Source organism: Lethenteron reissneri, chromosome 2 (assembly GCF_015708825.2).
Source record: "Lethenteron reissneri isolate LAM-NWPU_2019-01 chromosome 2, ASM1570882v1, whole genome shotgun sequence".
In the NCBI taxonomy this organism is placed as follows: domain Eukaryota; kingdom Metazoa; phylum Chordata; class Hyperoartia; order Petromyzontiformes; family Petromyzontidae; genus Lethenteron; species Lethenteron reissneri.
The window spans coordinates 10,350,609-10,377,540 of NC_083780.1; the positions used below are offsets into that span (position 1 = coordinate 10,350,609).

The 26,932-nt window shown below is 49.9% G+C and overlaps 1 protein-coding gene across 1 annotated transcript in view; it reads left to right on the plus strand.

Moving 5' to 3' along the window:
* LOC133343268 (epidermal growth factor receptor kinase substrate 8-like) overlaps window positions 1-26,720 on the plus strand; it is a 52,398-nt gene extending 25,678 nt beyond the window's left edge. The window contains exons 3-22 of the mRNA XM_061552729.1: window positions 1,006-1,073; window positions 2,669-2,730; window positions 4,694-4,855; window positions 5,824-5,967; window positions 6,374-6,456; window positions 6,836-6,963; window positions 7,521-7,564; window positions 8,168-8,297; window positions 8,905-8,993; window positions 10,914-10,988; window positions 11,416-11,564; window positions 12,301-12,577; window positions 13,681-13,718; window positions 14,967-15,063; window positions 15,507-15,593; window positions 16,190-16,253; window positions 17,374-17,409; window positions 19,518-19,695; window positions 20,477-20,609; window positions 21,599-26,720. Of these exons, the coding sequence (XP_061408713.1) occupies window positions 1,006-1,073; window positions 2,669-2,730; window positions 4,694-4,855; window positions 5,824-5,967; window positions 6,374-6,456; window positions 6,836-6,963; window positions 7,521-7,564; window positions 8,168-8,297; window positions 8,905-8,993; window positions 10,914-10,988; window positions 11,416-11,564; window positions 12,301-12,577; window positions 13,681-13,718; window positions 14,967-15,063; window positions 15,507-15,593; window positions 16,190-16,253; window positions 17,374-17,409; window positions 19,518-19,695; window positions 20,477-20,609; window positions 21,599-21,658 (2,104 nt within the window). The 3' untranslated portion in view covers window positions 21,659-26,720. The remainder of the gene's footprint in view (window positions 1-1,005; window positions 1,074-2,668; window positions 2,731-4,693; window positions 4,856-5,823; window positions 5,968-6,373; window positions 6,457-6,835; window positions 6,964-7,520; window positions 7,565-8,167; window positions 8,298-8,904; window positions 8,994-10,913; window positions 10,989-11,415; window positions 11,565-12,300; window positions 12,578-13,680; window positions 13,719-14,966; window positions 15,064-15,506; window positions 15,594-16,189; window positions 16,254-17,373; window positions 17,410-19,517; window positions 19,696-20,476; window positions 20,610-21,598) is intronic.
* The last annotated feature ends 212 nt before the right edge of the window (window positions 26,721-26,932 follow it).

Consider the following 26,932-nt stretch of genomic DNA (forward strand, 5'->3'; position numbering starts at 1 on the left):
CGTAAATGTGGTCCTAAGGTTGCCTCGATAAGACGCGCAAATAGCGCCCTGTTGCAAAGTGCAGCGCCTCTAAATTTAGCGAGATCTGACGCGCGCGCGCGCGGCCACGGACAAACGCCCCCGAGCCCATGTCGGTTAAGCCAGGTCCACGCCCGAGCGATCGGTTGCGTGCAACTGCAACCGGTTGCTCGCAGTGGAGACAGACTGGACTTGTCAAGCGTCCACCTGACGTGGCAATTTGTCGCGGCGGCGGCGCGTATCGCCACATTTGCGCACCGGTTGAGTCCGCTTCTTGACCTCGTGCGTTCAAGCGACGGCAACCCCTGGGCAAGCCACGTGGTGCTGGCAACGCATCGGCCGCGTTCTTGTCCGGACTTTGCGAAGCTTCGCTTCCGTAGCCGCGGCGGCCGTGGCGGCTACGCACGCGGCCTGTCATTCAGCCCTGGGTAGGCGACGGTCGGCAGATCATCGCACGAACGCTGCGAAACGCCCTTCCCGTGTATGTCAAGGGGATGCCATGCGCCGCATCGCCAGGAGAAAGTCGCTACACAAAATGTGGATAGGTAAAATCGGTCCTTCGGCTTGTTCCCCTAAAACGCAGTAGCTTCTTCTTGGTTCTTTCGGTAAAGTCACGTAGAAGGAAAATAATAAAATAATAAAAACAAAACATAATAAAATAATTTCACGACGTTTCGGCCACAACGCAAGCAGCCGTCCTCAGGTGAAGAACAGGTCTGTTGGAAAGACAGATGCTGTCTGGTGAAGAACAGGTCTGTCGGAAAGACAAACGCTGTCTCCCCGACAGACCTGGTCTTCACCTGAGGACGGCTGCTTGCGTTGTGGCCGAAACGTCGTGAGAATTATTTTATTATGTTTTATTTTTATTATTGTATTTTTTCCCTTCTACGTGACTTTACCGAAAGAACCAAGGAGATGAACCAATCACGAGTTTACTCGCTTACCTGCCGATGTTCTGATCTTGCGTCAAATCTGCTCGTGTCGCAGGGGCTACGGGGCGCCTGGGGGAGGTGGAGGTGCCGGCTATCCAGAGAAGAGCGCCAAGACAATTTACGGTGAGCGAGTTCTTCGACAAAACCAGAGGTCGCAAACGGGTTTTGATTCCTTACCCGTACCCCGCCGCACCAGGGTCGCAAATGGGTACCCGTACCCGGCCGTGTACGGGTACCCGTTCCCTACCCGTACCCGTACCCTACCCGAAATGAGTGACAGTTACTCACCGGTGACTCAAGGTAGCCGGGTATCGGGTAGGGTACGGGTATCGGGTACCCGGTTGCGACCTCTGGACAGAACTCAACTACAGAGAGTGTGTGTGTGTCCCCCCTCTCCCTCCTCTATTCCCCTTGATCGTCACCCACGGCTCACCCACCGTGAATTCATCCCCGGGTGTAAGTTTGTTTTGGGTACGTCAATTGTGAGGGGGGGTGGTGATTCTACCATATTGGACCAAGGGGCCGTCCATAAATGACGTCACGCTATTTTGGACGATTTTTTACCCCCCCCCCGTCACACGGCGTCACAAAAAGTCAGACCCACCCCCCTCAAATATGACGTCACGAAGCTCTGCCCCTCCCCCAAAATAAATAAAACATGCTTCAATTCGCTTTAAACTATTGTCATTGTAGTGCGTATTTAATGTGACGCTGCACTCTGATGTTGTAGGAGAAAACATGTATTAAAAAGTCTATTTAATGAAGTAGAACGTGTTGTCTATATTTATTTAAAGTTGCGCATTTTGCTGTGGCGTCACATTTCTCAACACCCCCCCCCCCCTCGTCGCACATCGTCACAAGTGTCTGACCCCCCCCCCCCCCAGGTGCGTGACGTCATTTATGGACGGCCCCCAAGCTGGCCTGTGTGGGTTGTTAACATCTCGCCTAGTATGCAAGAGGTCGCGGGTTCGATCCCGAACCCGACGAATGATTATTTGGAGTTTGCGTGTCTCTCTCTCTCCCCGTGGTTGCGTGGATTTGTCTTCGGGCCCTCCGGTTTCCCCCTCCACATTTAGAATCAACGCGCGTTTAGAGTATTTGCCTGCTATAAATGTCCCCGTGGTAAGCCACTTCATTGAGCTATCATTTGTGCCAAGGGTCGCTTCTGAAAACGAGCTATGCAGTTCAGTGGGCCTTACCTGGTAAAGTAAAATTTATGTTGAATAGTTTAGTTTGGTGAAGGGAACGCATTTTGTCTCACCACCTCGCCCAGTGCATGACTTGGAAATGAGGGGGGAGGGGGGACGGATGTCAGTACAGCAGCTCAAGCCTACAATGCACTCAATAAAGCAGTACCCCAAGGATGAAGGAGACCTTCATCCAGCAGTAGAACGCCTCTAGAGTTGCCACCTTTTACCACTGTAGACCAAACCCGAACCCATTGCTCGCTCAGCGTTGGCCTGTTATCAAAACAGTGCATTCAACAATACCGGTGTCAATATCTCGATACAAATCGATTATCGCTAGCCGAACGCTGCAAGTGCCCATCCCCGGACTTTCCTGCGTAAAAAAAACAATCATCAATATCAATGTGGAGAAACAGCAATGGAGTGCCGCTAAAATTCGCTTCTAACATATCACGAGAATCACGAATGCCTTGATGATTATGATGATGATGGTGGTGGTGGTGACGACGACGGTGATTTCTCGTGTTGCAGAACAAAGGAAGAAACTGGGAAGAGGCACGTTGCAAGGAGAGACGTCACAGTACCACGTGGAGGTGGGCTGCCACCCCCCCTCCTCGCTCTGCGCACAACGCCTCGCCACCCTTCACGGGCACAATAAACCACCGCCACCTTTACTCCTGTGGCGACAAATACGTCCATCGCTGCCCAACCGTCGCCTTCGCGAGGAGACGAATTCGCTTTGAAGCTCGTGAATGAGTAACGTGCGGCTGTTTGAAAGGAACGTCATAACGGGGTGGTGGCGGGGGGCATTAATCCAAGGCCGTAGCCATGGAGTCAACATTGGGGGGGACCAAATCTTCAAGGGGGTCTGAGGGTCCCCCCCCCCCCCCGAGAAAAAATCTAAATTTGAAAACTAATTTCCTGCCTAAAATATTTTAAAAATTCATTAACACATGGGATGGACTTTTTATTTATTTTTTACAATGTCTAATAGTGTATTGTATTACATTGCTCTGTTTTTTTTACCTTTTCTTGTTTCATTGTATGTAATAGGAGATAATAGGGATTAATAAAGAACAACCATAACCGCAATCATATGAACATAAATCTATTTTATAGCAATATATTGGGGTGACATTTTGAGCACATTTGAATATTATAATATTATAATTACGGCCTTACATTAATCCCACCCTGCCCATTATAAAAAATATCTATATACATTTGAGAACTAGCACGTGATGGTGGGAAACGTCATTCTCAGCGGGTTTAAAATCGTGACCGAAAAACTCGATTGAGCCAGTTTGTCGAGCACAGACACACACACAAAAACACACGATACATACTGCACGGAATCATAATTTTAACTTGTAATGCGCTGCACAGTGTTGGCTCACTCTCGAAGAGAGAGAGAGAGAATGAATTAAACAAGCGGCAAGACAGTCATACGGAAGGGACACATGACATCAGTCCACATTTTTGCTGTACCGCCTTCTGCTGGCAAGTCCGTGGTATGGATCCTCAGTGCCCAGGGGAAGGGATTTTCACAACATTTGTGTCATCCACTAACCCTCAGCTGCGTGCCCGAACGCGCATTCGCGACAGAGGGAGTTCAGAGCAGAGGTCGCAACCGGGTACCCGATACCCGTACCCTACCCGATACCCGGCTACCCGTACCCGGCCGGGTACGGGTACCCATTTGCGACCCTGGTGCGGCCGGGTAAGGGTAAGGAATCAAAACCCGTTTGCGACTTCTGGTTCAGAGGGCCGGGGAGGGGGGGGTTGACAGACTTCTGCCGTACCGCTCCGAGATCGATGGATAGGGGAGGGCGGGATACAGATGGGAGCTGAAATCAGCCACTGAACGGCGCGGAGAGTTAATCTGTCCTTGCTTGCGAACAGTGAGGTTCGTTTCTTGATTTGAAAGCTTTCGTGACCTGCAGGAATCCATACTCTTTGGTTCTTTCGGTAAAGTCACGTGGGTAGAAAGTCGCCTGATGACGATCGCTTGCGTTGCGATCGAAACGTTGTCATCTATTATTTTTTTCTACCTACGTGACTTTATCGAAATAATCAAAGAGTATCGTGAGGTTCTTTGCTATAATTTCAGAATATACCGCAGTACACCTGGGACGTCTGTGTGGCACACTGGTGTCTCGCGGCACGCCAGTTGGCGAGATGTTAACTACCTCGCCTGGTATACAGGAGGTCGTGGGTTCCATCCCGATCCTGACGCCTGCTGCTGCTGTATATTTGGAGTTTGCATGTTCTCCCCGTGGTCGCGTGGATTTTTCTCCGGGTCGTCCGGTTTTTCCCTCCACATTTAGAAACATGCGTTGAGAGTATTTGATTCCACGTGATACGCCACTTTATTGGGCTATAATTTGTGGCCAAATCGCTTCTGAAAAAGAGCTACATAGCTCAGTGGGCGTTACCTGGTAAAAAAAATCATCGTTTTTATTTAAAAAAATATATATACAAATGTGTTAACAAACGCAGTGTTTCACCTTGAGACTCACTTGCTTGCTGGGTTTCTCCCGCGGTCGTGGTTGTCAGCACCTGGTGACAATCATCCTGGACCCGGATGAAGGCCTCGTCACGGTGAAGGATGCACTGAAACGCCTCGTCTTTCTCAACACCACGGGCAGGATCTGGGTCCAGGAGATGTATCTGCAGGTGGAGCCCAACAGTATCAGCTTGCTGGACTGTCACACCAAGGTAACCTCAATCAACCCAGTCGAGGCTCTCTCCCTTTAGTGGGCTGGCAACACATAAACTGATCTATTATTTTTCTACCTACGTGAATTTACCGAAAGAACCAAACAGTATGGATTCCTGCCGTCACGAAAGCTTCAAATCAAGAATAAACTGAACAATTTTTTTTATATTTTGCCATGTAAGGTCCACTTAGCTATATCGTTATTTTTCAAAAAGCGACCTGGCCGCAAATGATAGCGCAACAAAGCGGCTTATCACGTGGAAATTTATATCAGCCGAATACTTTAAATGCACGTTGATTGTAAATATGGAGGGGAAAACCGGAGGACCCAGAGAAAAATCCACGTGACCACGGGGAGAGAGACACGCAAACTCCAAACATACAGCAGCAGGCGTCAGGGTGGGAATCAAACCCACGACCTCCTGCATACCAGGCGAGGTAGTTAACATTTCCCAGCCACCGTGACACCCTACCCTCATCGTGCCACAACGCTGGCCTTAACAGGCTCTCGCTCACAGAATGCACCCCCGGCAGTTTACGAGGCTAATGTGCAGAGGTCGCAAACGGGTTTTGATTCCTTACCCGTACCCGGCCGCACCAGGGTCGCAAACGGGTACCCGTACCCAGCCGTACCCGTACCCTACCCGTACCCGGTCGGGTACGGATAGGGTACGGGTATTGGGTACCTGATTGCGACCTCTGGGATGAAGCCATGTTGCAGGCCATGTTGCAGGTGCTGGTGGGTTGACTCTAGGAACTTGAATTGTGAGAAGAGACAAGACGTTGGGAAATGAGTGACAAACGGTGACTCACCAGTGACTCACGGTCTACCCGTACCCGTACCCGGCCGCACCAGGGTCACAAACGGGTAGCCGGGCATCGGGTAGGGTACGGCTATCGGGTACCCTGTTGCGACCTCTGCTAACGAGTCGGTGGGGGGCGGGGGGTGTCGTTTGTGTGTTTCCAGGAGCAGCTGGAGAAATTCGACATGCTGTGGATCGAGCAGTGCAAGGTAGAGGCTGGGGACGCCAGCATTGGCCGACTGCTGGCGCTCGTCTTGAAAGACCCGCAGGAGGACTTCCCCGACATTTACCTCTTCCAGACGGCAGAGGTAACCCCTTTCACGCAAATCCTGTCGCAGTTAGTTTTTTGCATTGGTTTGTTGTTGTTGTGACTTGCTGACCCGCCCGTCGTTGTTCGGCAGTGGTGGTGGTGGTGGTTGTGACTGTTGTTGTTGTTGTTGTGGTAGTTATGTTATTGATCACGTGTGCTGTGTGGTGGTGGTGGTAGTAGCAAAGTATTTTTGTGATTGTTGTTAGGTGCTCGAAGTGTTGTTGCGGTAGTCATGGCGGTTGATGTGTGCTGGCTGATTTGTGGTGGTGGTGGTAGCGTGGTGGTGTTGTTGTGGTTATCGTGCTTGCTATGGTTTTTGCAATTGTGTTTTGTTGCGGTGGCTTTCGCGCGTGATGGTTGATTCCCGTTGCTCTTAACGCTGTCCGCGTGTCCGCCCTCCAAAGGCCAACATCATCCAGTCGGACATCGAATCCGGAGTTGCAGATGCACGCAGCACAGTCAAGAAGATCAGGCCTGAGACGTTACGGTGAGCACTCGATGACCGGTGACAATACATACACATACACGCTTCAGCGATTTGATGAATCATCACGACACTGCAGGTTTATTGTACGTTTGTATGTTGAACTTTTACTCGTGCATGCATACGCACCGTCGGCTTTGCAGCAGACATTTAAAAGGTCCCTTTGGCGTCGTTGGAGCGAGAGTAGACAATAAGTGCCAGTGTCACGCTCCAAATTTGCCAGGGAAAAAAAATCACCTGATTGGGTAGAGCTATGAAACTACCGCAGACTGTACCCATCCGTGAAAACAAAATCGCCTTCCTCCGCGACAAACTAGCACTGGAACAATGGCACGAATGCCAAAACCGCACCCCAGTCATGTGATCCGATCGGCGTTTCCAGGCTGAACAAGGAGAAGTTGGAGCGGATGGGTATTCGAGAGGACGGCACGGACATTGGCTCCGCGCAGCTGTCCCAGGGCCGATCCCGGGGCTCGCACTCACGCCCGCCCATGCCCTTCATGGACCAAGGTACCCGTCTCTCTCCGCTCACAGCGAGGGCCTCATCCGGGATGACGAAATTCACCAGGGTGGACTTTTTGTAGCATTTCCGAACCTGGAGCGATGAGCACCTTGACTGCCGCTTATTGCAGATGAGCATGGTTTAAGCCCCCTTCCCCGGCCACGCCACGCTGGCGAGATGTTAACGGCCTTGCCTGGTAGGCAGGAGGTTCATGGGTTTGACCCCGACCCCTGATGCCCGTCGTATATTTGGAGTTTGCATGTCTCTCTTTCCCCGTGGTCGCATGGAATTTTTCACCGGGGCCTCCGATTTTCCCTCCACATTTAGAATCAATACGCGTTTCGAGTATTTGTCTGCTATAAATTTCCACGTGGTAAGCCACTTCGTTGAGCTATCATTTGTGGCCAGGTCGCTTCTGAAAACGAGCCATGTAGCTGGTAAAATAACAATATTTTTTTTGTAGTTTATTTGAATTCTTCTTCTTCGACACTAGGACAGGTGACAACTAAAGGAAAACTCCAGACTGTTGGCAATGTGTAACATTGAGTGTGTATGCGCTGTGCAGGAATGCAACCACCCCCATCGTCGCACGACAAGGACTCAAATTTGGTGAGTGAGGCTGCGGTTCTGACGACGACGGCGATGGTGGCGTTTACCATGACAATTCAACTTTGAGGTTCACGCTTCGAGCCCTGTGGGCCACCCTGGTTAATACCGCGGGTGGGTGTATTCACCGTGAATACTGTGGCATGCATCGCCTTGCTTCACACTGGACGTTGACCGATCCGGTGACGTCATTCGAAAGAGCGCAGCCCACGTTTGCTGGCGCCGCGGTCCAAATTTGCCAAATTCTAAAAATCACATCGCAAATTACCAACTCGGCAAGGGCCACATAGCAACATCGCCCCCCTACTTCGTAACTACGGCAGACGACCGCCGTCTGAAAAACGTCACCTGTGTGATAACCTTGCGCTATGAGAATGGCACTAAAACCAAAATGTACTCAGGATTTCAACTGCTTTGATGGGATTGCAACATTTTCAGCTTGATTGGCACGTGGCGAACGCCTCTAAAGCAGGACATGACGACGGGCTATCGCTAATGATGCCGCCGCTGCTGCTGTTGTTGACGACAAAGACGCTACTGCTACAGGCAACGATGATCATGATGATGTAATTGACGACCACGACGACGATGATGATGTGAGTGCAGAAGTTGATGAACAACTTGCTCGACGAGATCGAGGCATTTGTCCGGAGGCTGCAAAAAATCCAGGAGGCGCTGAACGAAATGGGGAAAAGGAAGAATAAAAAGTCCAAAGGAAAGAAGAAGAGTTCTGGCGGTGAGTGGACGCGTGCACGCGCGCGCGTGTGTGCGTGTGTGCGTGTGTGCGTGTGTACGTGTGTGCTTGTGTACGTGTGGGCGTGTGTGCGTGTGTGCGTGTGTACGTGTGTGCGTGTGTGCATGGGGAATGGTGGCGTAGCGGTAAGCGTGTTTTGCTACGAACCCAGCGACCCAAGTTGGTTTCCCGCTCACGGCCACCGGTGCTGGGCCTCCCCTAGGTCGACTCAGCCGCAAATGCCTACGCCGGCGCGGTGTGTCTTTGTCTTGTGCGCAGGGAGAGATGGAGTCCCACAGCTTGAACAGCATCGTGGGGTAAGGGGTAGCTGACCCTGTGAGGGTTTGCGGAGCCCCAAAAGGTTGGAAGAAGTCGCCAACCCTTGTAACCAGCTGGCTGCTGTGCCACCTCAACTTAAACTAAACTCCCTCGGCAGGCATGAATGGAAACTCGCAGTCTGGAACTGGTCGAAGCGTTGGGCAAGGGACATTAAGGGAGGAGGTTGTGATTGCACGCAGGCTGCTTTGCATGCCAAGCGTGATGCTCGCTAATAGCACCGGCGTGCCTAAATCTGGATTTTCTTTATTGCTGCCTTTGTGTGTGTGCACAGAGGGCGTGCTCACGCTACGAGCCAAGCCGCCCACCATAGAAGAGTTTACAGACCACTTTCAGAAATACAAGCTCCTTCTTAACCTTCTGGTGAGACGGGGCAGCACCACGGCTTCCTTGCGTCTTCTTGGTTCTTTCAGTAAAGTCACGTAGAAGGGAAATAATAAAATAATAAAAATAAAACATAATAAAATAGTATGATGTTTTCTTTTTATTATTTTATTATGTGTGCGTGTGTACGTGTGTGTTTTATTTTTTATTATTTTATTATTTCCCTTCTATTATTATGTTTTATTTTTATTATTTTATTATTTCCCTTCTACGTGACTTTACCGAAAGAACCAAGAATATGAATCCCTGCAGTCACGAAAGCTTTAAATCGTCTTCCTTGCGGTTGGCTCACACAGCACTGCTTAGCGATCCTGCAACAGGAACCCACACGACGCACCGTCACCATCATCTGACCGGGCGTTTTACGTATGTACGTTGAACTTCTTTCGCACCGTACGTAGCCAACCGTGCTAATCGGAGGTGCGAAGGGTGGTGCAACTGCACCAGGGACCCACGGGCTGGAGGGGTGAGGGGGGCGAGCGCTAGGAGGGGTTCGCCATGCTTTCAACGCAACGTTGGCATTTTGTCAGTGAACTCGGGAGGGGCAGCGATGTCAAGTTTCGCGGCCAAAGTGGCTCCGATCGGTGGGTGGTGTGTCACGCGACCTGCTCATGCCGTCGTTGGGAGGAGAGGCGCTATCGGCACGCGGAGGCGCAAGGAGAGAGAATATTTCAGAATCGGAATCAGAATATTTATTTAAACTGGAGGAATCCGATGAGCTATGAAGCTCTTTTTCACAGATTTCTAGTAGGGGCGGGTCAGAATTTTCGAACAAACAATACATAAATACAATAGGAGTGCAAAGTATAGGAAAGATAAACAAATCACTTTTAAAAAAACATACAAATTAAACTGAACTATTTTTTTTCTTACCAGATAAAGGCCACTGAGGTATTGACTTATTTTCCAGAAGTGACCTTGCTATCACAAACGATAGCTCAACAAAAGTGGCTTATCACGTAGAAATTTACAGGAGCGAAATGCAGGGGGCTCCGCTTCGTTCACGAGAGGGCCCATACCAACCTCACGAGGCCACCATGGCTCTGTCCCCCGTAACCCCCCCCCCCGTGCGACCTACTTCAAGTTTAAGTTCAAGTTCATTTGTTAGGTATAGCCCTGTGAGCCATTCGGCTCTTGAATCGGGTGCAACCGCAACAAACAGAAAACTAAAACATGAACAAGAAAACATCTTAAAGTGGCTATGTGACTGAGTGCAAACAGAAAATCCAAGAAAAGACAGCAAAACATTGCAGAAAAAGCACCGGACACCAACGCTGTGTGCAAAAATCCCAGTGGGTTGCAAGTCAAACAACAACAACCACAAGACAACTTAGATTAAGGCCATCAGTCTAACTCTGTGCTACAACAAACAAACATGGCCGCCGTTGAGAGAAGAGCGCCTCAGCTCAACAGGCCTTACCCAAATTAAACTGACCAAGTGACTTGCGAAAGCCTTCACCATCCGTCACCCCAAACCACACTGTTGGCAGATTACCGGCGCGCGCTACCACGCGTGGCACACTGCCCATGGTAAGATGCCATGGTGGTGAGATGTTAACTACTTTGCCTGGTATACAGGAGGTTCAGGGTTCGATCCAAATCCTGACGCCGATATATTTGGAGATTGTATGTTCTCCCCGTGGTTGCGTGGATTTTTCTCCGGGCCCTCAGGTTTTTCTCTCCACATTTAGAATCAATATGCGTTTAGAGTATTTGTCTGCTATACATTTCCACGTAATAAGCCACTTCGTTGGGCTATCATTTGTGGCCAGGTCGTTCCTGAAAAAAATATTTATAACTCAGTGGGCCTTACCTGGTAAAATAAGAATACAAATTTAAGACGCGTGTCCTGGCATCTCACGCCTTGGTTGCTTTTGTTTCGTTGGTTTGATCTTGCAGTCGGATATGAAGCTTCAACTGAAGAATCCTCCCGCCAACGACATGCTCCATCACCTCATGAGGCCACTGCAAATGGTGAGATCGATGGCGTGTGTGAATGAGTGTGCGCAAGGGCTGAGGCCAGAGTTCTACGTCACGACTTGGCTCAGGCTTGGATCTGACTCAAGTGAGCCACAGCTCAAAGCCACGCTTAACATGAGCCGGCTCAAAGCACGGTACCAGCCAGGCTTCAGGATCTCCGTGAACTGAGCCTGAGCCAGGCCACAGCTGAGCATCTTTAAAACCACCTGAGCCGCTCAAGCCTGAGCTGAGCCGGGAATAAGCTGAAAGCCCATGGTGTGATTGCGCGTGAGTGTGTTATTGTGATGGCAGTGATATTGATGATGATTATGTTGGTGATGATTATAGTTGTGGCGGTGGTGGTAATAGAACTGATGGTGGTGGTGATTATTATAAAGATGGTGACGATGACTGTTGATTATGGTCGATGATGCTGCTGCAGATGGTATTGATGTCTGGAGGGCCAGATACGGGACGGACAATCTTGTCACCTCCTCTGTCAAAGAACACGGTGGATTTTATGAAGGCGACCCTCACATCGCAGGAGAAGATGCTTTGGAGCTCCCTGGGAGAGGCCTGGACTAAGCCAGAGTGAGGCCCTTTGTCTTTGTCTAAGTGCACACACACACACAAAGATCCCCCGTATAGCCTTCACAGACTTTTGGAGCAAGTGCTGTTTGTGAGCACCAATGAAGGCCGGCACGGCACATGAGGGGGTGGGTGGCCAACACTACGTCCGGCCGCCATTGTCTACCCAGTGGCGATTTGTACACACCGCACCAGGTACTCATTTAAGGCTGAGTCGACCTAGGGGAGGCCCAGGACCGGTTCAGATAATCGTCACTGGTGCTGGTCGTGAGTGGGAATCGAACTCGGGTTGCCAACCATTCCACTACTGCTCCCCCCACACACATGCACACATGTATACATATACACATTGTACACACAATCCGAAATCAGGCCTTGGATATACGTAATTTTGGACGACCTATTTGAATTGCAATGAACAACAAGTACTGACGGCAAAGGCAATGACGTTACACATCTTTACTCATTTAAGGCTGAGTTCCCCGTGGGGAGGACCGGGATTGGTTCTGCTTTCACCCGCGACTGATGTTCGCCGTGGCCGCGAATCGCAACTCAGTTGGCCGGGTTCGTCCGGCGTCTCACTTCTCACCTACCCCATCACGTGGCAATGACACTGACGCATCCAATCCTGAGATCTCGTCAGTTGCCATAGGAATGCGGAATGTCCACGGGAGCCCTGGCTATTCGGGGGGCGAGGCGCGCTAACCCCCGCGTGGTAACGCCCCGTTATCACGCACAGGTCCGAGTGGCCAAAGGGCTGGAAGTCGAGCCCCTACACGCCCCGACTCAAGGAACCGATCGGGAACCAGCTCGGCTTCCCAGCGCAGCCGGCGCCGGCGCCGCACATGCCCCCATCGTCCTCCACGACGCACCCCCCCACCGCGTATCCGCCGCCAGGGCACCCGCCGCCGGCACACCCGCCACCGGCGCAACCCGCGCCCACGGAGCCGCCGGAGTCGATGGCAGTGGCGTCGCACGCCGTCGCCCACAAGTCGGGGTCGCTGGATCGCGGGGAGGTGAGTGCGGGAGAGAGACGACGACGACGGAGGCCGGGGGGGGGGGAGTCGTTTTTCCCACTACGCTAACTCGAGTAATGCCAGGGCCCGTGCCAAGCTGGCCCCAGCGCGGGTCAGGTGGCACCAGGTCGTTTTTTCCACTGCCCAAACTGGAGCCATGCTGGGGCCCGTGCCGAGCTGGCCCCAGCGCGGGTCAGGTGGCACCAGGTCGTTTTTTCCACTGCCCAAACTGGAGCCATGCTGGGGCCCGTGCCGAACTAGCCCCAGCGCGGGTCAGGTGGCACCAGGTCGTTTTTTCCACTACGCAAACTCGAGCAATGCCAGGGCCCATACCGAGTTGGCCCCAGCGCGGGTCAGGTGGCACCAGGTCGTTTTTTCCACTGTGCAAACTCGAGCCGTGCCGGGGCCCGTACCGAGCTGGCCCCAGCGCGGGTCAAGTGGCACCAGATCGGGTTTTTTCCCCGCATCCGCTGTTGCAGGGAGAAAATGTCGGTGCATATACAAATGTGTTGGTGTGGGTGTGCAAGCGTGTATGTGTGTGTATTTTCATAGGTGCTCGCTAAGAACACTTGCCCCAACAGTCTGTTGAGGCTATGTGGGGGATCTTTGCTTTGTATTTGTGCGTGTATGGGGAGCGGTGGTGTAGCGGTTAGCGTGCCACGCTACGAACCCGGCGACCAGAGTTTGACTCCTGCTCATGACTGGAATATCTGAACCAGTCCTGGGCCTCCATTGGGTCGACTCAGCTTTAAATAAGTACCTGGTGCGGTGTGTAGACACCAGCACTGGGGAGACAAAGGCGGCCAGGAGTGGTCCTGGCCACATCACTCCCTCGTGTGCCATGCTGGCCTTCATAGGTGCTCACTAACAATACTTGCCCCAACAGTCTGTGCAAGGCTATATGTATACGTATGTTGAAAGAAAAAGTGCACTTAGCCTGGTACAAGTGCCGTGGTGACATCGCCGCCACTTAGTGGCGAATGGCGGTTGTTGTATGATTGCAAACTGAGTCCAAACCGATAAAGATGCTGCTGATTATATGTGTCATTAATAATTATAGCTGATAATGATGCTGATGAAGGGTTTGCTTTGTGTTTTTTCAGAGGCTGAACCCAGGCATGGCAGCATCTCCGCCACAACCGTACGTCCAACTCCCCCACCACCAAGGCCTTGTCACCTCAGAATCCAACCTTGAAGTCCAACTTTTTTGATAATTGATCGTTGGTTTTTTACCCTTTTATCTGGTAACAAAACTGACACCTTTTTTTGTTTACAAGGAGTCATGTTGCATAGACCACAAGGCGTGCCTTTTGGCGTCATCTGGTCCAACACCATGTGAGACTAGGCTTTAAGGAAAGCTGTCTCGGGTGTGGACCAATCAACTTCAAGGACAGTGCATACATTATTAGAGTTATGTTTTTTGTTTGCATTACGACTGCAGGTATTGTGGTCTATGCAACATGACTCCTTGTAAAAAAAAAAGGTGTCAGTTTTGTTGCCAGATTAAAGGGTAAAAAACCAATTATCATATTTTTCTACTGGCAAATGAGGTTCCAATGGTCCAACTTTTTTGTTACTCATCGCGTTTTTTCTCAATTTCATTCCGACCGTCCTACCGGCGTAATTTCCTGAGACGTGAGCGTCCCGTTCTGAAACCATCGCAGAGAGTAGTGCATCACCCCGTGTTGGAGAACGGCCCCGACAGGACCGTGACAGCGGCCCAGCGGCAGGGCCTTCGCCGCTTGCTGCGGAGGTTCTCAGTCCGAATCCATTGGCAGCCCCAAATAATGATGCAAACGTATCGATCATAAAATACGGGCTATCGGCTTCACAGTGGACATTAAAGATCACGTGACATCACTCGCCGCGGGCCAAATGTGCCAAATGTGAAGAAAAAAACACCCTTTTAAAATTACAGTACAGGGATTCCTCTACCTATGGACGAGTTCGGCTCCAGAGGTCTGTTCGTAAGTCGATTTGTTCGTAAGTCCAACTTTACTTCTTTCGATTCCAAACACGTTGTACGGCGTGTAAACTAAACACGGGGAATGGCTTTTAAAGTTGTATAATCTCCTGTAGATGTAGATGCCACCGGTTCTTCACGTTCTGCATATGTAGATGCCACCGCCGCCGCCATCTACTGCGCGGTGGTTGAACTTACGAACTCTCGGTCCTAACAGGCAACTGGACATACAGACAAGTTTGTTCGTATCTCTGAAAGTTCGTAAGTCGAATGTTCGTCAGTAGAGGAGTCCCTGTACACAGCAATCATCGCCTCCTTACTTTTGAAAGCCCACACGTTTTGAGTTTCAGTTCACGCCGTCGAACACGTACTCATTCAGTAACGTCCAATTCTATCTTGCGTGTCTCGTCTGTTGCGTCTTATCAGCTCACGGCCTCCGCTGATAAAGTTCGTGAAGGCAAAGTACGATTTTGTGGCCCGGAGCAGCGCAGAGCTGTCAATCAACAGGGAGGAGACTCTCGAGGTAAAACGAATCGTTCGGTGACGTCGCTGCGTTGGCAGTGGTGCAATCAAGTTAAGTTTTTAAAAAAAGGCGATTACATTACTCGGTGCAAAAACTACACCTCCTGACGCATATCTGTCTGACCCTGCAACAAAACATTTTTGTACGAATGGAAGGGTTGCCACTTTTTTTTTACCGAACAAACCCAGAGACATATTTCTTGGTCAGCCGAGATCTATCCGAACTGCGCAGTATTCAAGAACTGTAATTAAGTTCTACACGATACCGCTTGGATGTGTCGGGTGGTGGTGGGTTTAACGACACATTTATATATGTACGCGATCTAACCCAAAAAAACTATTCTATGGATGATATTGGTCGCGAAAGCCTACGTGTTCAACTGACATACATAATAAGGACTTGCACAAACGCCTCCAGTGACTGGCCTCTTTGCTTCCTCCCAGGTCCTGGATGACAGCAGCAACTGGTGGAAGGTGCAGAACGAGAACGGATCCGTTGGCTTTGTTCCCAGCAACATGGTTGAGCCCCTGGTGAGCGGTCAGCGGCGTCTTGTGAACGGAGCGGGTTTATAACTGCGGTCACCAGAGCCAGACCATGGATCGCACGATCCAGCACTACCCGTGTCACGAATTCACAGACCACGTGCTGTCGAATTCACACAAGTGGTGGTGATCATTTTTTTGATGGAGTGACAATGATTATGATGGTCTTGAAACTGGGTGGTGGTGGTGATGATGATGAAGACGATGATGATGATGGTGGTGACGATAATGACCATCACAATGACAATGGTGTTGATAATGACGATGACATTGATCATATTGATGATGATAGTGATGATGAATATTACGATAATGCTTATGGTGGGGATGTTTATGGTGATAGTGGGGGTGGTGGCAGGATTGATCATGATGATGGTGGTTGTTGCTGATGATGATGATGATTGTGCTGATTGTGATAATGATGATGATGGTAGTGGTGATGATGATCTGTCCCGAGACCTCCTGTCAGCGAGCCTTCAACACTTCACGTGGCCTCAAAGTGCACCTGGCCTGGCACAGGCGCTGTGGTGAATGGCAGGTATTGGTATTGGATGATGATTATGATAATGATGATCTCATTGCAGAGGAAAGGCAGAAGCCCCCATTCCGCCGGACTGGATAGGCACTTCTTTGACGACAACGCAATCTGTGAGCACCACCATCACCACTACCTCTACCATCACTACCATGACCACTACCACCACGACCACTACCGCGACCTCTATCGCTGCTATCAGCACTACCACCAACAACAACCACTACCACTATCAATACCATCAACGTCTCTAATATCTCCATCACCACCATCACCACTAAGACCCACCATCACCACAACCACCACCATCGTTGCTACCACCACCATTCCTGCTATATCCATCACTAATACTGGTAGGAACCTCCTGGTTCCACCAGCCCACAGGGGATTATTGTGTCCGTCCGTCGTGCAGGGAGGGGCTGGTTGGGGGGGGAGGGGCTGGGTGGGGAGGGGAGGGGCTGGGTGGGGAGGGGAGGGTGGGGAGGGGCTGGGTGGGGATGGTGGGGAGGGGCTGGGTGGGGAGGGTGGGGCTGGGTGGGGGGTGGGAGGGGTGGGGCTGAGTAGGGAGGGGCTGGTCACCCCGTGGTGCCCTTATAAAACTCAACGTTTAACCTACTCGCCCGCCCTCACAGTCGGGCATATTTGCGGAATACACCACGCCGCCGTTGACCCTGGCCATTGACCGAGCAACCCAACGTTCCTACCAGCTCCCTCCGCAGGAATGTGTTATTTCGTGTTACGAGAGAAATGCTATTTGCTCTGAATAAGGGCCATTGCCCAAAACGTCGTCTACTACATACCCTTCCTTTAAAGGCCACAGTGTTGTTGACCAATGTGCTGAGTTTTATTAAATGCACCGTGGAGTGAGTCGTGCTCACCCATCGTATATGTGTGTATGTACGTTGAACTTGTTTTGTACGTAGCGAACAAGAGTGCTAAAGAAATTAGTTTTTAATTTAGGAGCCTCGTTGGGGGTTGACGCCTGGGCCCTATGGGGCATGAGTCACGTGGCATTGCCACTGTTCTCGCAAATGAGGAACTGGTGGCAGAGGGTGGCATCAGTGTTCGAGGCGAGGCGGAGGCCCCTGTCTCACCACTCGCCTCGCCCACCGTGGGTGAAAATGTTGATCTCAAATTGCGGACGTTGAGAGAAGCGTCACAAATTGCCGTGCTGCGCATTGCGTGGTCGGCAACAGAAACTAATAATTCCCCGTCCCGTCCTTCCGACGACAGACAGCGCGCCTGAACGAAGAAAAGACCCATTCGACCGTAAGTATTCAAACATAAAATCGGTTAACATTCAGGCACCGTTTTACGCCGTTTGTTTGCTAGGTGCCCTGGCAATTTTTAATCTTGGGGGGGGGGGGGGGGCTGTGCTCGGCAGCCGTGGTGGAACTCCGAATCGGAGCTTTGGCTTAATTGTGGAGGGTGCGTGGGGGCATGGTCAGCGAGGCTGCCCGAAAGAGGAGCACAGCCAACCTGCAATGGCCAGGCAGAACGTCGTTGTTGTTGGCCGTTGCCTCAGATCGACGATGACCGGCCTGAGAGAAGGTTCGGTGAATATGTAGTGCCATAAGAGGGGAGGGGCTGCTGGGGGCTCTGGGACCCTAGACAGATAAGCCTTGGCGCCAGGCGCTAGGATCCCAGGCAACCCAGACGCTTAAGCCCCTTGGCGCCACCAACGGAGTGGGGGCTGTTTGTGCTCTGTGGGATATCTGGGGGCGCACACAACCCCACCCCTCGTTGGGGACGAGGCATAAAAGGGCAGCTCCCTGGCCGATCGAGGCCAGTCGCAGCTCAAGACCCAAGACCCGCCAGCCAGTCAGCTTAGGACCCTGGACCCCCTCGTCCCGCTTGTCCTTGTAAGGGCCGGGACGCTATGAGGGCCAGTGGTGGGACTCTGGGACTCCCGGCTCTACGTCCTTGTAAGGGCGAGTTCCGAGGAAGCCAGAGTCCAGACATGCACCTTGGCTCGGTCGGGTCAGATAGCCTCCCCTAGGGTAATTGTAGCCGGAGGACCCCAGAGCGTAGCTAGAGTAGTGTATCTAGGCTGTGTATCTAGACTGTGTACCTAGGCTGTGTACCTAGGCTGTAACAGAGTATCAGGACTGTTGGAGTGTTGTATTGTAATAAAGAAGTTACCTCTACAAGTGTCTCCGGAACCCATTACAAATATATCCTAGACACATGGCACGCTATCTCTCTTGGTGTCTCAGTCGCTCAGAATCGACCAGCGAATTATTTTATTTCCGGTTAAAAAAAACAGAAACATGACCAATAAATAATAACAAACGACCAGTTGCTACATCACCAGTGGCTTTACTTGTTCAGACGTCTCCTTTCGAATGGCAAAGTGAAGATTTGCAAAATTATTTGAGGACATCGAGAGGGAGCAAGATGGCATGACCTTCATGTGGTGTTTTGTCGAGAGAGAGTCTCTCTCTCTCTCGATCTGAGCAGCGCAGTCAGACAACACAACGATCTGATCAGCGCACAGTCAGACAACACAACGATCTGATCAGCGCACAGTCAGACAACACAACGATCTGATCAGCGCACAGTCAGACAACACAACGATCTGATCAGCGCACAGTCAGACAACATAACGAATGTAGTCAAATAGCTACCGCACAGTGACCCATCGTTTTTACTGGCAGGTATGGAGGTCGTGGGTTAAATCCTGATCCTGACGCCTGCTGCTGTATATTTGAGTTTGCGTGTCTCTCTCTCTCCCAGTGGTCGCGTGGATTTGTCTCCGGGACCTCCAGTTTTTCCACCTCCACATTTAGAATTAACACGCGTTTCGAGTATTTGGCTGCTTTAAATTTCCACGTGATAAGCCACTTCGTTGAGCTGTCATGTGTGACCAGGTCGCTTCTGATAAAGAGCTAACGGCTCAGTGAGCTTTACCTGGTAAAATTAAAAAAAGTGTTTATAAAAAAAAAGCTTCTACACAACCATGTATCTATACCATTGGAACCTCATTTGCCAGTAAAAAATATGATAATTGTTTTTTTACCCTTCTATCTGGCAACAAAACTGACACCTTTTTTTGTGCCTTTTGGCGTCATCTGGTCCAACCCATGCGAGACTAGGCTCTAAGGAAAGCTGTCTCGGGTGTGGACCAATCAACTTCAAGGACAGTGCATACATTATCAGAGTTATGTTTTTTGTTTGCAGGTATTGTGGTCTATGCAAACATGACTCCTTGTAAAAAAGGTGTCAGTTTTGTTGCCAGATAGAAGGGTAAAAAAACAATTATCAAGCACGTATTTCTCTCTGATTCACCATCTCTCTGCACCCACCCCTCCCATTTCTCTCTCTCTCTGCGTGTGTTCTGTGTCTCACGTTTTGCTCCCCCCCCCACCTCACTCCAGGCCGCACCACACAGATGGACCTCCTCACGATGGAGCTGCAGAACCGGCTCCTGCTGGCAGCCAAGCCGCCCGTGAGCCAGACGAACCACGTGACCCGGGATTCAATGTCCGAGATCTCGATCCACTCGCAGCCAGCCGACGTTCAGCTGTGGCTCAGCACGCAGGGCTACCACCATCGGTGGGTCGCGAACAAACTTCCGCCGCCACCTTCCCGCGTCAAACGTCAGAGCTGGAAAAAAGGCCAGAGCAGAGGTCGCAATCGGGTACCCGATACCCGTACCCTACCCGATACCCGGCTACCCGTACCCGGCCGGGTATGGGTACGGGTACCCATTTGCGACCCTGGTGCAGCCGGGTATGGGTACGGGTAGGCCGTGAGTCACTGGTCAGTAACCGTTTGTCACTCATTTCGGGTAGGTACGGGTACGGGTAGGGAACGGGTACCCGTACCTGGCCGGGTATGGGTACGGGTACCCATTTGCGACCCTGGTGCGGCCGGGTACGGGTAAGGAAACAAAACCCGTTTGTAACCTCTGGGCCAGAGGGCGCTTGGCGTTGCCCACCCCCTGTCCTGGGTTTTAAACGATGAAACGAGAGTATAATGCAGTGGTTAGCGCACTGCGCTACAAACCCAGCGACCCGAGTTCAGTTCCCGCTCACGGCCAACACCAGGGACGAATATCTGAACTGATGCTGGGTCTTCCCTAGGTCGACTCGGCATTAATTGATTCCCTGGTGCAGTGTGTAACCATCAGCACCGGGGAGACAGAGGCGGCCGGGCGTGGTGCTAGCCAACCACCCCTTGTGTGCCATGCCAGCCTTGTATGAATGTACGTTGAACTTCTTTCGCACCGTACGCAGCCAACTGTGCTCATCGGAGGTGTGAGGAAGGACAGCACTTGCCCCAACAGTGTGTTAAGGCTATACGGGGGATCTTCGTATTTGTTGTGGGTATACAGGACTCAGGCCCACCTGACTGGCATCAATGGGGATCAGCTGTTTGCCATGTCACGCGATTACATGATGGTAGTCTGCCCTGAGGAGGGAGCTCAGCTCTACAGCCGACTGGACCAGTACAGACCTCACAGCTGGGTGAGTGGACACAATGATCCCCCCTCCCCTCCCGCTCTCCATCCTTACCAAGCAACAGGACTCACGCGCACCATCTCCACCACAATAACACTAAACAATTTTCATTTTTTAATCTTTTATATTAAGTTCACTTGCTTGCTTGCTTGCTTGCGTGCTTACGACCGTGCAAATCTTTCGGTCGTTTTTAACCCACTTCCCGTGATCCAATCGAGCTGACATTTTCCACACAGACTCGTTGTGCGTGACAATTAATTTTCGTGAAATTTTTTTCCCAAAATGTTACACTTTTTAGGGAAAAAAAATGATATTTAATTACCAATTGCTTAATGGTGGCAGGCAATCATCTGACCCATAGGTGGCAGCCATCTTAAGCCAGAGGATGAGAGGACTCTAGCCGCCACGCATATAAAGGATTTATAGTGAAAAACTTTGTTTTTATGGGTAAATTTTTAAACCAGATTATGTAGCTCTTTTTCAGAAGCAACCTGGCTATCACAAATGATAGGTCAACGAAGCGGCTTCTCACGTGGAATCTATAGCAGCAGCCAAATAACTCGAAATGCGCGATGTTGATTCTAAATGTGGAGGGGAAAACCGGAGGACCGCGGAGAAAAATCCACGTGAGCATGGGGAGGGAAAAATACGCAAACTCCAAATATACAGCAGCAGGCGTCGAGGTCAGGATCGAACCCACGACCTCCTGTATACCAGGCGAGCTAGTTAGCATCTCCTAGCCACTGTGGCGCTCAACCTCCGCCGGTCACGGCGAGACTCGTAAACGCACCACGACAACACCCACAGCTACACGCCCGATACCCACAGCCACCCACCTACAAACCGATGATGCCCACAGCTACCCGGTAGTCGTGGATGGTGCCGTCGTGTAACAGTGGGCACGCTGGGATTGCAATCCAGCGCGCCGTACCGGGTGACGGCCTCGTGACGTGCTGTGAGTTTTCACGTTGGATCATGTTTGTGTTTTCGCTCAGGACCAGAATTTCAGCAACGATCTGGGGAGGCGAATGCTCATGATGCCGAAGTACAATTAGCTACAAACCCATCATCATTCCAAGAGAAAACATTTCAGTCACCATGACTCTACCAGGGCTCCAAACTCTTACACCTCAAAGACCACTCAGAACCCAACGTTCCACATCCACAAACCTTCCCTGTTACAAGTTTCATCCCGGTACAGTGGTGAGCACGCCGATATTGTAAAGCAAATGAAATGGGTTTGAATCCCAGTCGAGGAAAGCAAATTTCACTCATTACGCCAACTGCCCGTTATACTGCAGTTGGTCTATTGGGGACATCAAGTACAGCAAACCCTTCCGTCTCGCAGGTTTAGCTATCACGGTTTTGCAACTGCGCGCCAGACTTGTTGAGGTACAGAGTTCGTCGATGATCGCGCCCCTGTGGCTCGTCGTAACTGCGCTGCTCGCGGTGACGCTGCCGCAGAAGAACACACGCGGCGCCATCTTGTCTCCATCTTGTCTCCCAAGTGGCCCATCGCGGGTGCCAGGCCACGCGGTGATCCCAGCCTCCAGTCAAGAGGAGGCAGCAAGGTTCAGCCACTATCAATTTTTCTTCCCGTTTTGTACAGCACTGTACACGGATACCACGCGTACAGTCTTGTATACTACATTTAAAACAAAATCATTCTATACATTCACCGTACAAGTTATATTTTAACACTACAAAATATATTTTACACTCAAAATGCTTCCTGTTTAATGTGTTGGGGGTCATTGTAGGGCAGCGTAAAACTAAAGCGGGGGGAGGTGGGGCAAGGGTTTTGCTGTTTTGTGGTCTGGCGAAGTGTAGTTCCTTGACTTTTTTAACAACCTATGTGGTCGGATTTGTTCGTGCACAACAGCTGAACGTCTCCTTGAGCCAAACACATGTTCTGTGCGAATGGCATTAGGGCGTGGGCGATCAGGATGGCCGAATAACATGCGCAAGGCTGCAAGGGGTGCCAAAAATGTATAAATACAGTGAACTTCCACAGTTTTAACTGATTTGACAGATGCACCACAGAGGTGAGGTGTGTCCAACAGGTAACACACATTCTTTGGGTCTTACGGTAACGGTAAAGTCACGTAGATGGGTTCAAAGAAAATAACAAAAAACTACGACGTTTCGATCGCAACACAAGCGGTCGTTTTCAGGAAAAGGGGGGTTTAGCTTCCAGAGGCAAACTGTGCATAAAGTTCTTTTTCTTGGTTCTTTCGGTAAAGTCACGTAGAAGGGAAGTAATAAAATAATAAAAAATAAAACATAATAAAATAATTCTCACGACGTTTCGGCTACAACGCAAGCAGCCGTCTTCAGGTGAAGAATGAGACACTACCAAGCTAGGAGCTTATATATACGCTGGGTTGGAGGTGCAAGAAGAGCGCCTTAACAAAAAGAATGTGCATATGAAGAGGAATTTAGCATATTCATGGGAAATGCGTAGGAGGAAATCGAAATGTATAAAGGTTTGAAATAGGCGTGGCCCAAATGTCAGCAGCCAATGATAATGTAAGTGTTCGGCAGCGAGCCCGCCAGTGGTTCGTTTTCCACCAATCAAAGGTCTGCCTGGTGAAAATGAGCATGTTAAAGAGAGATTAGCATGTTAATGATAACTCGCAGGGAGGCAAACCGAGGGGTCGGCGCGCGAAGTGACTGTGAAAGTGCAAGTTTGAAATGGGCGTGAAGCACAACTAACATCGGAAGGTGGTAGGATGGGAACATCATAGCCAATTATGACTTAAACTGGTTGATAACGTCCTTCCAATGATTGCTCGGTTTGTACCCATCTTCTCGGTTGAAATTGTGTCTGTGTCTATATATACAGTATGGATGGCTTCATGAACGAATCTTTGTTGATAGCCAGTGGGCTTGCAAAGTACCTTTGTCTTAGAGAAATCAATTTCGTGTGAGCCCACCACATTAACCACCACTTGCATTAACATTGGCTGCTGACATTTGGGCTATGCCCATTTTAAACCCTTACAAACAGTTTGCCTTTGCAAGCTAACCCCCTTTTCCTGAAGATGACCGCTTGTGTTGCGATCGAAACGTCGTAGTTTTTTGTTATTTTCTTTCAACCTATCTACGTGACTTTACCGAAAGACCCAGAGAATATTAATTCCTAGTCACGAAAGCTTTAAGTCAAGAGGTAACACACCGTTTAACATGTAGTAGGCTTTCGCGACCAATATTGTCCATAAGAGGTTTTTGGGTTAGATCACGTAACAAAAAGTAGTACAGAAGTAGGACAACAGCAGAATTCGAATTGTAAATGTTGTGGGTTTACTCTCCAACACACCGGTGTTCTGTACTCGTAACGAATTGGCATGTTTTGTTTACGTGACAAACCTTACTAATTGGCTGTGTCGGGTGGTGGCGGGTTTAACAATATTTATATTTTCGTGGTCCTACCAAAAAAAACTTATATTATGGAGGTAACACAAAAAACAAACAAAGACAAGATACTTGACGGGCCCATTCTGAAATTATGAACATTTATTTGTGCGTATTGGACGCTTACACAAGCACCAATATCTTAAACAGCCTTGCACGATCTAATGCCCAGCTGTAGTTGTTTTTATTTTCGCCTGGAGGGGATCCCCCTGATGACAATTGTCTCCAGGTTAGACCCAAGATTACGATTCTCCCTTAAGGGGGCTTACATTCTTCGATGGACTCAGGGTGCCGTTTAAGCTCAGGCTGGTTCCTTGAGTCAAACCTCGTTCGACGTTACCACTCCTCGCCGATTGTCGGATGTGGAAATGCAGTCTGTGTGTCGTCCCGTGTGACTGCGGTCTCTCGCAGTGCTAAAACTGTCTGGGACTGGTGTAGATAAAGCAGAAGTGGCTATTGGTGGGGGGATGGGGGGGCACTGTTTGTTAATATTGCAATCAAGGTGAATCGCTCACGGGTAGAAAGTAGAATTTAGAATCGCAATCATGAAGAAAAAACATCGCACATGGCTTCCATAATCCTTCTTCTCACGTGCACGTTCGGCCTCGCAAGTATTTAATTGGCAAAGAGTTACCTTTGTTACCTTCCGAGCCACACAACGAGATGACGTCACACGGCGCAACCTTTTGATCAATTTTGTCGGGTTTCCCCGAATAGTAAAGCTAGTTTACGCTAACATTACATTATATGGTGTAATCTTTACGAGCGTTATCCTGACCTCCCTCTACAGACAGACGGAGACAGCTAATGCATTGTTGTCCTTCCCCCACCCACATAGCATGGTTAGCTACGTACGGTGCGAAAGAAGTTCAACATACATGCACAACGCTTTCAACCTCAGTTGTGAAGCGATCCACGTTTGTTCTTGGATTTTCGGCCACGTGATAATTTTTGCCGATATTCTTGTCATTAATGCTCCACCACCGGACAAAGATTTTCACATTGACAACGATATTATTTCATAGGTGGCTTTTCGCTCCTACTGATTGGGAGCGTCATCAAACCGTGAACTCAGAAATCGAGGAGCGAAACGCCATCGTACGCCGATGTTGCATTCGGTCGTGAGAAATTTTAAGCCACCGGAGAGAGACGATACATTGGCCAGGTCTGAACAATAATATCTTTGTAATCGTGGCAATATTGTCGGTTTGGTGGAGGGTTAGCGACAAGAATATTGGCCCATATATGAATATGGACCATTGTAATCAGTTATGAAAGCGTGTTGCTTAAAGATCGATGTAAAATGTTCGTGACCAATGTTTGCGGAACTGTAAACTCTAAAAGTGAGATGCAAAGCAAAAGTGAAAAGGATAGAGCCAAGTGGAATCATCGATCAACACGTTGGCCAATTGAGGGGGGCTTGGCACACGGGAGCAGGAATTTGAAACTCGCCGATGGTGACAACAACAACAAAAAACCCGGGGAGCCGGGATTTGAGCAGTAGATCGGGAAAATAATGCCCCATTGCCGTTGATCGAAATTAATGTTCTCATCGAGTCAAATGGCTCCCAATTGTGTTTGCGGGTCGCGCGGTCTTCCTTTAAAGATGTAGAGCAGCTGTGATTATTTGCTTCAGTGATCGCTGCATATGTATAGAGAAAGAAATGTGCTGCCGGATGCGTAGCCGAGATGTGGTAATTATCCGGCGCTTTCAAGCCATATGTCTTAACGCGTGCGCAATTTGTTCAAATGTAGTGTGCCCGCTTTGTCTTTATTTATCGTGATGCGAGGTGGCTGAGTGGCTCTGGGGGGACTCAATGGCCATGTCAGAGCAACAGCCAACGCCACTGAGATTCTGGGTTTGAAATCCGTGCCAGCCACCCATGATTAAAACCGTCTTCTCCAGTGCAGTGAGATATGATTGTAATGACCTGGCCACTGCGGACTGCACACACAATGAATCGTAAAAGCACTGCTTATTAAATGTACAGAAATAATTGAAATGAAGTTGGAATTTTCATTTCGCGCATAAAAAAACTAATGCAAATATACGTGCGTTTCGAATTCTTAAAGCCATAAGTTGTGCAACGTGGTTGCAGGCAACCGAATCACTCTTTTGTAGACGTCATTGCAAGCGGTTGGGAGCAGTTGCGCAACCGGTTGCTCACAGTAGAGGGACTCTACTTTAAAGTAATCTATCTGCTCGGCAATTTGTGGCCACGTATTTCATTTGCAATTTGTATTGATCGCTGCAATCCCTGACCAGGGTGGCTTTATTTCCTCGTTGCGCAACTACCCGCTCAGATGTGGACAAAGCGGTTGCGGGCGATGATCTCGCTTGCGAGGAGATTCACAACTCGTCGCTCGAGTGTGGGCCCAGCTTTAAACAGACACACACACAACAATTGGTTGGGATTGAAATTAATAAAAAATAAAACAATAAAAATCACGACGTTTCGGAGGCAACACAAGTCTCCGTCATCACGTGGAACCGTCACAGCCAGATTTGCTGGTTCGCAGTGGGAAAATTGAAGTTGTGAGCACTGCCCATCCCTGGTAAAGGAATGTGTTGATATTTGAATGCACGCATACGCAATAAGGGCATGGGCAGATAATTAGAACGGCCGTTTGGGTCTCACAAAATAACAGCACAATAAAGTTAAATTCCGGTTTGTTTCACGCCGCATTAAAACACAGAATGAATCTTCACTTGGTGGCCTGCTTTATGAGCGTGTTTCACATCACACCAGGTTAACCTCGGGGTTAACCTTGGGGTTAACCCATTGGTTATGCAGCGGGGGGTTTTGGCCATACTTGACCATGCCGGGTTGGTGAAGGGAACGCTCGCCCCTTGCTGAGCACCTGACTGCGGTGGTTCACCCAATCGAGTGGCGCTGCTTGAGTCTGCAGGCACT